This window comes from Panicum virgatum, chromosome 7K (genome assembly GCF_016808335.1).
Source record: "Panicum virgatum strain AP13 chromosome 7K, P.virgatum_v5, whole genome shotgun sequence".
In the NCBI taxonomy this organism is placed as follows: domain Eukaryota; kingdom Viridiplantae; phylum Streptophyta; class Magnoliopsida; order Poales; family Poaceae; genus Panicum; species Panicum virgatum.
The window spans coordinates 23,208,858-23,221,163 of record NC_053142.1 but is presented as its reverse complement, the minus strand read 5'-3'; the positions used below and the strand labels follow the sequence as shown (position 1 = coordinate 23,221,163).

The 12,306-nt window shown below is 45.3% G+C and overlaps 2 protein-coding genes across 2 annotated transcripts; one reads left to right on the top strand and one right to left on the bottom strand.

Annotated features, from left to right (window-relative positions):
- The first annotated feature begins 244 nt into the window (after positions 1–244).
- LOC120640561 (probable aldo-keto reductase 3) lies at positions 245–1,860 on the top strand. The gene is made up of 4 exons (XM_039916432.1): positions 245–801; positions 895–1,067; positions 1,180–1,282; positions 1,388–1,860. Exons 1-4 carry the CDS (start codon positions 379–381, stop codon positions 1,727–1,729), a joined length of 1,041 nt encoding a protein of 346 aa, XP_039772366.1. The 5' UTR covers positions 245–378; the 3' UTR covers positions 1,730–1,860.
- A 1,023-nt stretch (positions 1,861–2,883) lies between these two features.
- Positions 2,884–7,022, bottom strand: LOC120640560 (probable aldo-keto reductase 2). Its single transcript, XM_039916431.1, has 4 exons — positions 6,511–7,022; positions 3,735–3,907; positions 3,545–3,647; positions 2,884–3,455 (listed from the first exon to the last, which is right to left on the bottom strand). Exons 1-4 carry the CDS (start codon positions 6,940–6,942, stop codon positions 3,120–3,122), a joined length of 1,044 nt encoding a protein of 347 aa, XP_039772365.1. The 5' UTR covers positions 6,943–7,022; the 3' UTR covers positions 2,884–3,119.
- Between the last annotated feature and the right edge of the window lie 5,284 nt (positions 7,023–12,306).

Here is a 12,306-nt window from a genome sequence, read left to right as displayed (position 1 = left end):
GATTTATCACTGGATCTGTCTGAGCTTGTTGATTGGTAGCTGTTGGAAAAAGAAAGAGTCAAAAGTATATGTAGACGGCCACCGAAAGTATCGTGTTCGTTTAGCCCCTGAAAAACTTTAATTTGCCACCGTGACCTAAGCCATGACGCGCCGGCGGCTACAAGTTTCCTGAAGACTAATTAAACAGGAAGCCTTTGACAATGGCTTTCTTGCTTGAATTCCCGTCGCCCATGTGACCTACTCCGTGACGCCAACAACGGCCTACAAATAACCCAGCTGATCTCTGGTGGTAACCGCAGCAGCAGGAACACAGAAGCCGGCCGACAGTCGCAGGCAGCAAAATAGCATCCACTGGTGGCGCAACCGTACGTGCAGGGGATGGCTGCTGCTCCGGTGACGGTGCCGCGGATGAAGCTGGGCTCCCAGGGGCTGGAGGTCTCGGCGCAGGGCCTCGGCTGCATGGGCATGTCCATGGCGTACGGGGAGCGCAAGCCGGAGGCCGACATGGTGGCGCTCCTCCACCACGCCGTCGCCGCGGGGGTCACCTTCCTCGACACCTCCGACGTCTACGGGCCTCACACCAACGAGGCCCTCCTCGGCACGGCGCTGCAGGTGGGTGAGGTGAGGGGGAAGGTGCAGCTCGCCACCAAGTTCGGCATCACGCCGGACGTGAGGGGGGTGCGCGGCGACCCGGCGTACGTGCGCGCGGCGTGCGAGGGCAGCCTCCGCCGGCTCGGCGTCAGCTGCATCGACCTCTACTACCAGCACCGGATTGACACCACGGTGCCCGTCGAGGTCACGGTGAGTAGTGTCACGTTGCCGTTGGTTGCTGCTGCACGTTGAGCTTTCTTGCTTGTTTCCTTCTTAGCATGGATTGCTGGATTTGTCGTGCAGATTGGTGAGCTCAAGAAGCTGGTTGAAGAAGGGAAGATAAAGTACATCGGGCTGTCCGAAGCGTCTGCATCAACAATCAGGAGAGCGCACGCAGTTCACCCGATCACCGCCGTCCAGATGGAGTGGTCTCTCTGGTCACGAGATGTAGAGCAAGATATAATCCCAACGTGCAGGTACAGAGTGTATTGCATTGCAGGAGAAGAAACAAGACTCTGTTTTATTATTGGAATGGATTGTAAGATACTATATATGTTCTGAACTCTCTTCGTGTTCTGATGATTTCAGAGAACTTGGCATTGGGATCGTCGCATACAGTCCATTAGGCAGAGGGTTTTTCTCCGGTGGAGCCAAACTGGTCAAGGAACTGCCCGACAACGATTTCCGCAAGGTGAACTATCCATGATGTATCTAAGAACTATAATTGGGCAATTTGCCTACTGTTCATGAATTCATCCTTTCACTCAAATCTTAATTCAATCCCGTTGTCTTTCAGAATCTACCAAGGTTTCAGCCAGAGAACCTGGAGAAGAACGCACTCATATTTGAGCGTGTCAGTGAGATGGCCGCAAGGAAAGGATGCACGTCATCGCAGCTCGCACTAGCCTGGGTTCACCATCAGGGAACCGATGTCTGCCCCATACCTGGAACCACAAAGATAAACAACTTCAACCAGAACCTGGGAGCGTTGTCGGTGAAGCTCACGCCCGAGGAGATGGCAGAGCTTGAGTCCTATGCCGCCATGGATGATGTCCAAGGTGACCGGTATCACAGCACATTTCTGAATACCTGGAAGGATTCCGAGACCCCTCCTCTGTCATCTTGGAAAGGGAATTAGAAATGTTTACTGTTATCTGAGTGCATTCGCCATAAATGTATTTGCATAGTTGCCACCATCAGAGTACATGCAAATAAATGTTGTAACGATCTCTTTGAATATCTGGTTTCCCATTATGATTGGAAAGATCACATTGTGCCTAATTTATACTTCAGATAAATCTCGGGGGGGGGGGGGGGGGGGGGGGGGGGGGGGGGGGGGGTGTCGATTAACACACCATGAAGGCGGCATCGCTAATATGTGGGATGGCATAGACCCTTAGTGCACTTCTAGAAGAAATGTAGGATCTCAATTAACAGACCTATGGTAAGATTTATTTTTATTCCAGATTGAATAATCTTTCTGTTTTTGTTGTTCAAGAAGATGAAGATAGTTTAGTCTTCTTCTCGCAATTTAATAGAAAACCTTTGTATGCCATACTAAAAGTTAGATGTATCCATCCATCAACGTACCTGCCCAGTGGAATATTATCAAATTTCTCCCCAAAATTCACAGGTAGAATAATATGAGCGCGGGAACACTGATTGCTCGACGACCACGACGATATAGTGAGATCAGAGACGAAGTTATAATGCTGCTTACCTCATTGTGTTGAAAAGGTAGAGTCTTTCTCTAAGCTTCAGGTAGCACAAAGTTGTTTTTTATATACTCTGCTGGTTGCAGATAGCCACCAGCCAAGTGTTCGCACATTGAAGACTTTACCATTTATTTGTGTGCCTCGCCCTTCAGCCTTCTACTCACTGAAAGGTGCTTTTTTATTCAGACATGGATCACTTCATCGTAATGTGGAAATGTTCCGAACAACTGTACTTCTAAAAGTATGCAAGACCTAAGTTTGTCACTGATGTAGAAATTCCCACGATTTATTAACATTATTTGAGGAGTACGGTAGAGGTAAGACACCTACTAGTTATATATATATATATATATATATATATATATATATATATATATATATATATATATATATATATATATATATATATATATATAAGGGTACAAGAAGAAGGAAATAGAACAAGATTACATGAGGGACTCAGATAATTTGGGGAAGTATCTGTTTTTCCCTCTTAGCATAGGGAACTTGTAACAAGAGTCAAATATGTTTCAGATAAAGAAGGAAGCGCACCGATGCATAGAGATGTGGCAACTGATTGCTTGGCTTAGGGCCACAAATATAGTAGCATTCTCCTTTAGCAACTTATTCATACATTGCATTATTAATTTATTTCTCATTTTTTTATGCGAAAGCACAACCTCGCCATCATACACGAGTATCACCCAACTCACAAATGTTGCCATTGATTTGCCAACACCAAGGAACGTCGTGAAAACAACACCAGGTAGCATAACATAGCCTCATGTATCAGACCGTCCACGTAAGTAGCTGTTACTCAGCCTTCCAGGAGGACAAGGGAGGAGTCTCAGAATCCTTCCAGGTGTTGAGGAAGTCATGGTAGCGATCACCCTGGACATCCACCGAGGCATAGGACTCGAGCTCAGCCATGTCTTCAGGCGTGAGCTTCACGGACAAGGCCGCCACATTATTGTTGAAATTCTCAATCTTTGTTGTCCCAGGTATGGGGCAGACATCAGGTCCCTGGTGGTCAACCCATGCCAACGCCAGCTGAGATGGCCTGCACCCCTTCCTTACCGCCATTGCATTCACTTTCTCAAATATCAAGGCATTCTTCTCTAGGTTTTCTGGCTGAAACCTAGGCAAATCCTGAAAAATGCATAGGATGCATGGTTCATTGGAAAGGCTAAATGGTGCTGAGATAATATGTTGTACCAAGCTAGTTAAGAGATGTAGACCTTGCGGAAATCTTGATCAGAAAGCGTGTTGACCAGGTTAGGCCCGCTTGACAAGAACCCTCTGCCTAGTGGACTATATGCGACTATTCCAATGCCAAGCTCCCTGAAATTGTCAGAACAAGGTGGATGGTTCTGAATAAGACAATAGTACAGATACTTTCAGTTACTCAAAGGTAGGTCATGGAAAGACCTGCAAGTTGGGATTATTTCTGCTTCAACATCTCTTGACCAGAGAGACCACTCCATCTGGACAGCGGTGATTGGGTGAACTGCGTGCGCCCTCCTGATGGTCGACGCCGATGCTTCTGACAGGCCAATGTATTTTATCTTACCCTCTTCGACTAGTTTCTTGAGTTCACCTACCTGTAGATGCCAAGAATATGAGCTTATTTTTCATATCAGTATTATAGGCTATTTATTGGATACAACTGCAAATTAAAATAATCGAGTCCTGCCGGAGACCATTTTCTCGTTCTGAAACTTTGAATGATTTTCTTCAAGTTCAATTTTTTCTGAAAATATATACTCACCGGTCTTTCAAGTTTGACAAACCCTTAGCTTGAAAGTAGAACAGAATTCCCGAGCGATTGAAAAGAAGATGAGATAATGCAAAATAAATTGGGCAAACCTCAAAGATAGTGAGGACCAGTGCTGTTGTAATGAGTGATTGACAATCGTTGTGTATTTATGCTTGCCTTGATTGTGAAGCGCAGGTTCAGGGTGCGACGTGGCGGTCGATGGCCAGGGTTCACCTTACCGGTGGGAACCGGTCCGGTTCCGGTTTGGGCCGGTTCCAAACCGGCCCAAATTCAAAATTCAAATTTGAATTCAAAAAAATGAAAAAATTCCAAAAAATTCCTAAAAATACTTCAAGGTGCGACGAATCTAATGGTGTCAAGTTTTCTCAAAAATTCATTCGTTTAACATACTTTTCAGGCATTTAAAGTTAAAACAAAAAAGAAAAAGAAAAAATAAGACGGCCCATTAAGGCCCACTTGGTAAACCGGTCAAACCGGCCGGTAAACCGGTCAAACCGGCCGGTATACCGGTCCAAACCGGCTACACATGCGATTTTAAATTTGGATTTGAATTCAAACCGGTCAAACCGGCCGGTAAACCGGTCAAACCGACCCGTAAACCGGTCTAACCGGTCGGTATACCGGTACGAACCGGTTGAACTGAGTTTTTTGAATTCAAATTTGAATTTGATCGGTTTCTACCGGTAACCGGTCAAACCGGTCCGGTTTACCGGAGCCGGAGTGCTCCAGTTTGGGGTGTCCGGTTGGGAAAAAAACCCTGTCGACGGCGCGAGGTGAAGGACAAGTAGGTGAAGACCAAGTGAAAAGTTCGGGGGAGAACAAGAGTAGGTTTGGACCGAGGGATCTGAAGAGGTCAGGCAGAGTCGCGGGCGGCCTACATGGTGCACGGATCGACAAGGAAGCATGACGAAGGATGTGGCGACGTGGTCCGAGTTGGCGAGGACGATGGCCGAGTCAGAGGTCATGTTGCACCATCGCGAAGCTTGCGTCGATGCGAAGCAAAGTCGTGAAGACGGCATGTCCGTCCATTGCTCTTATAAAAATATGGACCGTTTTGCCCTGCATGGGCGGTTACCATAGTTATTAGCATAGGGGTATTTTAGTCATTCGCCAAGGATCTCTTATTAATAGGCATAACTAGTTGGAGATCTCTCTCTTCTCCTCCCCTGATTTTTTCTTTTTCTTGTAATTTTCTTGTTAGGATTTGTTGGAGATTTTGTTGAAAATGGAGGCTCTAACCTACTTTTGTCCTCCGGGCGTCAAGATCTGTGTGATTTTTGAGTTCATCCTCATATTCCCTTTGTTTTTCTTTTTTTTTGCGATTTTCGGGGTATTTTCATGCGATTTTCGATTCACATGTTTTTACTCCACTGTCTTTTCGAAATTTTTCATGGATCTGTTAGTCCTAGTCGTTCTGATTTTATGGCTTGAGTTTCGTTTCGAATCGTTATGATTTGAGTGAGTTATTGGAATTTGAAGATCCGGAGTTCCTCTCATTTTCCTCCTTTCTCTCCTCTCTGTTCTTGAGCAGGGGCTCGCTCAGCAGCGCTTGCTGCTAGGCAACGCGCAGCGCGACGGTCGTGTGGGGCGGCCCGAGCAGCGATCTCGCGCATGCGGCGGCGCAGCGCTTGGGGCTGTGGCGAGCATTTTTTTTTTTTTGAGATACGGTGGCGAGCACAGCTGCAGCAGGCACGCTCACGCGAGTGCGTGCGGGGCAGGCCGTCCAGCAGACGTGCTGCAGCCCAGCAGGCGGCCCAGGTGCCAACCAGGCTCGCAGGGCAGGCGGCCCAAAAGTGAGCATCGTGCAGCCCACCCGTGGAGTGCTCGGGCCAAGCTGCAAGACAGGCAGCTCATCACTAAGCAAGGTGAGTATGCTGTTCTCTTTGTTTTTGTTTTGTTTCTCTCACGAGCACTTAATTCGTGCCTTAATTTATTAGCTTTTGTTGCTGCTGATACTTGTTAATCTCCTTGCTTAGTCAAATTCTTAGAGTTTTTTGCATGTGTAGTTAGCTAGCTTTATTTAGTTTTCACTCTCGCTAGTTACTGTTGATTAGTTAGGGTGTTTTAGAGATAGTTTTGCTTCTCCTCTAGTGCAAGTTTTCTTTTGCCATGTCTTCAGTGTCGCTTCCGCTTTGAGTCAAGTGTTCCTAATTGTTTCTAGAAAGCGTGTCACACTAGTTGACTCGTGTTATTCTGGCGATTAGAAGAGAGGGTTCTGGGTAGTGAATTGGAGTCAGCTTTTTCACTGAGTTTTGAAAGCTCCCATTCACTCCCCTCTCGGGTCACCCATTCTAGTCCCACATATAGTATAGAAGAATTACCAGAGGATCTATTCTGCAATGAAGTAAATAGGTGCCAAAGACACCCCTTGAACTTTTGTATCCGTATGAAATTTTATCTGATGAGCATGAAAGTGTATATCCTCACCGTGACCTCGATGGGTACCCTTGTGTCGATGCGATGCTGGTAGTAGAGGTCGATGCAGTCCACGCCCAACCGCTTGAGGCTGCCCTCGCACGCGGCGCGAACGTACGCCGGGTCCCCGCGGATCTCACGGGTGCCGTCGTCGACGCCCAGGCGTATGCCGAACTTGGTGGCCAGCTGCACCTTCTCCCTCACCCCACCCTGCAGAGCCTTGCCAAGGAGGATCTCGTTGGTGTGAGGGCCGTAGACGTCGGAGGTGTCGAGGAGGGTGACGCCGGCGGCGACGGCGTGGTGGATGAGCGCGATCATGTCCGGCTCAGGCTTCGGCGGGCCGTAGTAGGCGGACATGCCCATGCAGCCGAGGCCAAGCGCCGAGACCTCCAACCCCTGCGACCCCAGCTTCATGCGCGGCACCGTCACCGGAGCTGCAGCCATGGCTGGCTGACCGGACTTCTACTCCAAGCTAGTTGGCTAGATGTCTGCTCTTTGCTACCTGAGAGCTGGCTGCTGAACACTGGTTTGAGTATTGAGTGAAGTGGGCTTATCGGTGGCTCAATTTATAATGCTATTGGTTGGCCAATGATGCGTCAGGCAATAGGTCACCCGGCGGCTTTTGTGGTTCTGAGCATGATGGTGGTTTTGGTACGATGAAAGTTGGTATACAAGTCGCTTGTGTACGAACAATAAACAAATAAATTTATACTGTGGCCCACACTGGAAATAAGTAAATTTAAATTAAGAAACAGGCCCCCTTGAAATCTCATTTTTTAAAGGGAAATCCTAAACAACGTACCAATACTCAAATTTTCTTGCCACACCGTGGGTTTGCTTCTTTGTCCCTCCCTTCTCACCTTCGGCAAAGAATTCTGGTTAGGATTTAGGATGGGGTTGGTATGGTAGCTTTGGGTTTTGGTAACACTCCATGTAAGAAACATGACCTCATTAGGCCATAGTTTGTGACTTGGTGGTTGTGTGACAACATAATCAATGGGATTAACGTGTTTGTGAGCTCAAGTTTGTATAATTTCTAGATCCCATGGATGAAGTATAATCTATAGTCTAAATGTCCAATTCGCTGTCAAGATGTCCAATTTAAATGATAGGCACGACGAGTTGGACAAGTACAACATGAATACATGCATCGGTTGAACCGACGGCATGAATATTATAAGCGTCAGTGCATTGGACAGTGCAATTGGAGATTAACTATGAAGAAAACTCAGTAGCACCAGTTAAACTGACAGTATAAGTAAGTGATGTCGGTGCAATGGTATATGACCTATCCAGATGATATATGCAAGATCCCAGACGACACAGGCTTGATATATTTGTGGATGAGGTTTAGTCGAAGCCTACATTCCCGGCGCATGACTATGTATATGAACGCTCTTCCCAAATACTGCAAAACCGCTGCATCACCGCTGCTGCTCCTCCCTACCATCCCCCCCTTCCACCCACCACTCCTTCCCATCACCCCTCCCATCTCCCAGCCACCCCTTCCCTCTCCATGCCCCCCCCTCGCTTCTTCCCCGCTGGCACATCCTTTGCCGCCCCTCCCCTACAGAATGGCGGGCAGCAGTGCGTGAGGTGAGGCGGCGCTGCTAGCGCGTAGGTCCGCGGCGGGTATTAGCGTGGGGCAAGGAGGCACGCGGGCGGCACGAGCAAGTTTTTCTCCTTTGTTTTGTTTTTTTAACTAGATCCCATAGTGATGCTGCACTCCATCACCGCCGACTCTAATCCCCCCTCCCCTCCCGAACCGGCGGTCAATGGGGATTTGGAACCGATGGTGATGGGGTGGTTGTAGTAGTGCATGCCCCAAGGATGTCAAGGTGTGGCTTATGTGTAATTTTATTTATTTGTACCATTACTGCTTCAATAATTGCAGATATAGATGACCCAACATAGTGGTGTCGGCAAATAGCCGCCCTTGGCATCATTATCACTAACTGTTGCAGCTTTTTGGGTCACCTAGCAAGTACTGGGGCACCATGTAGCGGTTAGGTATTTTTCAATGATTTTCCTCCAGTAGTGATGACCCTATTTCCTCCTGTCTTAAAAAAACTGAGTGCTTTTCTTAGGGTCTACGTACCATAGTGCTGAGTTTATTATTAGGCCGGTGGATTTTACTTCTTTGTATATGTTGTGTTGTTGTTAATGGCCTTGATATTTTTATAGTGCAATGTATGCTTTGGACTGATGATTAGAAATTTTATATCACAGGATCTTTCGAGACCATTCACATTTCGTGAGTAGTTGTGGCTTACCTAATCCGAGCCTCCGAGGTTGTGTACTCCTGGCCTGGAACAAATTAATTGAAAGCCATCACGCCGATGAAGAGGAGGGTCGTCCAAGTCACACATCACCAAATGAAAGACAGGATTACGATGATCTGCTCGTATTCCTATGCATCCTGATCTTGATGATCTGCTCGTGTGGCATTACGTACAAAGTTCAGAGAGCTCTACAAAGAAGAGGGAGCGAAGTAGAGGACATGCCTCATCATCCAGTGGAAACTCGATGGAGGAACAGCACTGGAAGAGATTGTGGAAGATGAACTGCCCGAGTAATTAAGATCAAGCACTTTGTCTGGCGTATGGCACGCAATACTTTAGCAGTGAGAATGAACTTAGAACGGCTAGGGATTGAACTTGACACAAGATGTGTGATGTGTAATGGGCTGAATGAGGATGGGGGGCATCTGTTTCTTGGCTGCAAGTATGTGAAACATGTGTGGAGAGCAAACGGCATGGAGCTAGAACACTCCTGGCAGAGAAGGGATCAGGAAGGGAGGTGTTCCAGTGTATTCTTGATATGCAGGAAAGGAGCCAAATTAAAGTCGCAAGCCTCGGAACACCTTTTTTCCAATGTCCCTTCTCAAAGCTTTGCCGGGCCATTTTACATGTACAAGTACGGACACAATGAACCACCTATGAAGTAATGGAGAACATCTCAAGGCTGCGCTAAGGACTCCAATTTTCATGTGTCTAATTGTTGACACTCAACAATGGCATAAGCAAGATAAAGGTCAAAATAGCCAATTTAATATTAACTCCTATTATTTTTGCAAGTTTGGCATGTATGACTGCTGTGCAGGATAGGGAGATCGTTTTGGGATATTCTAGACATGATTTCATCAATGAGCCAAAAAAGAATTCAAAACAGAATTAAGATGAGGTCAAATCATGAGTTTGAGTGCACTAAGATGAAGCCCTCGTTGAGACGATCGAAACGGTTATATGGTCACCTGCAAGTTTCCCTATCTAAGTAAATCCGGTCTGACCGGATTTGGTGACCGGTCTGACAGGTTTTTAGCAGTTTAGTCCAAATTAGGTCTGTAAGTTGATTCTATGTCAGTTTTAACATATTTTCGACCTCCCATGGTATAGACCTCCCCACTCTATAAATGTAAAAGGCCACGGCCAATTGAGGGGACACAACACTCAATCGAATCTATCAAATACATTTATCTTTCATTGTCTTTACCTTTTTTTCTGTACTCTAGCTTTTCCAACCTCAACATTCTGTTCTTCCTTCATCTCCTTGACGTTTGAAGACGGCCTAGCTGGCCTACCAAGCCTAGGGCGACCCAAGGTGCTCCTGCCCCTACGGGGTCCCTCCCGGGTAAGCGTTCGTTCGATCCTTGTCGGATTGCCTCAACGAGACTAGTCTGACCGGTCCACCATATCAGTCTAACCGATTGGTGCTGCGGCGATGCAAGGAGAGTCGCTACATGCTGCACATGTGCTCTCGTGTGTTGGCCCTAAATCGGAGCCATATTTTGGCGACTCCGCTGGGGACCAAGAATTAGGTTATCATGGCCGATTTGTCAAACTCTAACAATACGACATTATATGAAGAACTACTTGAGGAGTATCGGCAAGAGCGTAATCGGACGGATGAAAGGTTATTTCTATCTTGTTATCGTAAAACAGAGCAAGGCATCATCAAGATAAATGAGTGGCAGCCACCATCCACCATTGACTTACTAAAAGAGATGAAATCCTCATGTACTGTATCTGATTTTCTATCCAACTATGGGAACTATTTGATCAATGAGGAGGATAATGTGGATCTAGATTTTGTTAGTGATGAATGTATTATTAATCCTTGCAATGAGGATCTACTTGTGTTGTTGTCCATAAAAGCAAAGATCTAATTCGTCCGTCTTAAACCAAAATTATTGATACAAATCCTTCTAGTGAAGCGCTTCTATACTGGAGGGGGGGGGGGGCAACAACTCAAAGATTCATGTCTTGTTCATGACTGATTAAGTTCAGAACAGCCAATCTTAAAAGCTGAAAATCCTATTCTAATTCTAAATAGTCAAATATTGGCTTAGACATCAGATCAAAAAATAAGTCTAAACCTAAGATGTTAAAGCCAAAGAAACCTGAGATCGGTTTTTGGAAAACAGTTCAAGCCAAAGGTCATAGCGAACATCAAAAGTAAAAGCCGAAGCCTATTCATAGAGTGCTTTCAGGTAAATCCAAAAGGGAAGCGAATGTCAATGTTGTTTGTCGACCTAAAAATTCGAAGCAAATAAAATCTGTTCCTAAACAAAAATTCCATGATCAGAATCGGCTATGGAGTTATTCTGCGATGACAATGTCGTTTCCATCTCATGGATCACATATGTCTATGCCATGTGGACCGTATGACAGCATGCCTTATTTATGTCCACCATGTTCTTAAAATTTATGGATGCTGTCTCCTCCTAGATATTTTTGTCCAGATTATATTACCTATAAGGAACCAGTAATTATTGAGTCATCACCTGCAAACAATGACCATTTTCACCTAGATGTCTCTCATGCCAAGTGGTAAGTGCAGTCTATTACTCAGCACATAGATGTAGTAGGAATTGAAGCTTTCCTTTATTGTATTACTTAGCACACAGATGGAGGGCGAACTGAAGCTTTTCTAATAGGTTATTTCCTTGTTAGATTTATTTCGCAGTTCCTCTTTTGTAATCTTAAGAAATGAAAAGCTCGCTTCTATGTGAAATTGCAAGCAGCAAAGTTTATTCTTCAGAGAGTTGGAACTGCAGTACAGATTTGTCTGGTACCTTTTATCCCTTTCTTCTTTTGCATAATTTTGTTGGGTATTATGTACACAAAGTTATATAATTCCTCTTATACACGTATATTACGGGCTCACATGAACAGAGTATGATGGAATTTGTAAATAGTAATTCTATATATTGTAGTCAGTGGCTGGAAAGTGATCAAACAAACATGCATTTGATATATTGTAAATTTTTAATGTTAAATATTTGACTTACTATTAACTGTACTATTTAACCTTGCAACGCTGAAGTAGGTATCATTGGAAACCATTAGTAAAGGACTAATTAACCATGTTAATTGTGGTTGACAGAAAGTAGTTACTGGCTTTATTTCAAAATTTCAGAACTGGGTTTCTCCCTAGGCCGAAGTCCCAATCGAATAATGTCATCCAAAAGACAACAAAACTTACCAGCTTGATACTCCAAAACCATCTTTTTTGCAGAAAAGGGACAGAAGAGTTTTTTTTAGGGAAGGCAGAAGAGCTAAGTTTTTTTTTTTAGATCATGGCAGAAGAGCTAAGTGAACCGAAAGATCCATGATGAACCAATAATGAACGTATAGTGGGCCTTTATACTTATCTGGGCTAGGGCCTTCTATTATATTTGTTCCTTTCATCAAGAAGAGAGAGCCCACAAGAAGCCCATAAACTCTTTTTCTTCAGAAAGAAGATTAGGCTTATATTTATGGTTCATGTGTGCTGACAATGGTCTGGCCCAAATAGATGAGGTGAATC

Excerpts from the sequence above, each read along its gene's own strand:
- LOC120640560 (XM_039916431.1), bottom strand. The coding sequence starts at position 6,942 with ATGGCTGCAGCTCCGGTGACGGTGCCGCGCATGAAGCTGGGGTCGCAG. Across the intron at positions 3,908-6,510 it reads GGGTACCCATCGAGGTCACG|GTAGGTGAACTCAAGAAACT; the intron begins GTGAGGATATAC and ends TGGCATCTACAG. Across the intron at positions 3,648-3,734 it reads GAAATAATCCCAACTTGCAG|GGAGCTTGGCATTGGAATAG; the intron begins GTCTTTCCATGA and ends TGACAATTTCAG.
- LOC120640561 (XM_039916432.1), top strand. The coding sequence starts at position 379 with ATGGCTGCTGCTCCGGTGACGGTGCCGCGGATGAAGCTGGGCTCCCAG. Across the intron at positions 802-894 it reads CGGTGCCCGTCGAGGTCACG|ATTGGTGAGCTCAAGAAGCT; the intron begins GTGAGTAGTGTC and ends TTTGTCGTGCAG. Across the intron at positions 1,283-1,387 it reads CCGACAACGATTTCCGCAAG|AATCTACCAAGGTTTCAGCC; the intron begins GTGAACTATCCA and ends GTTGTCTTTCAG.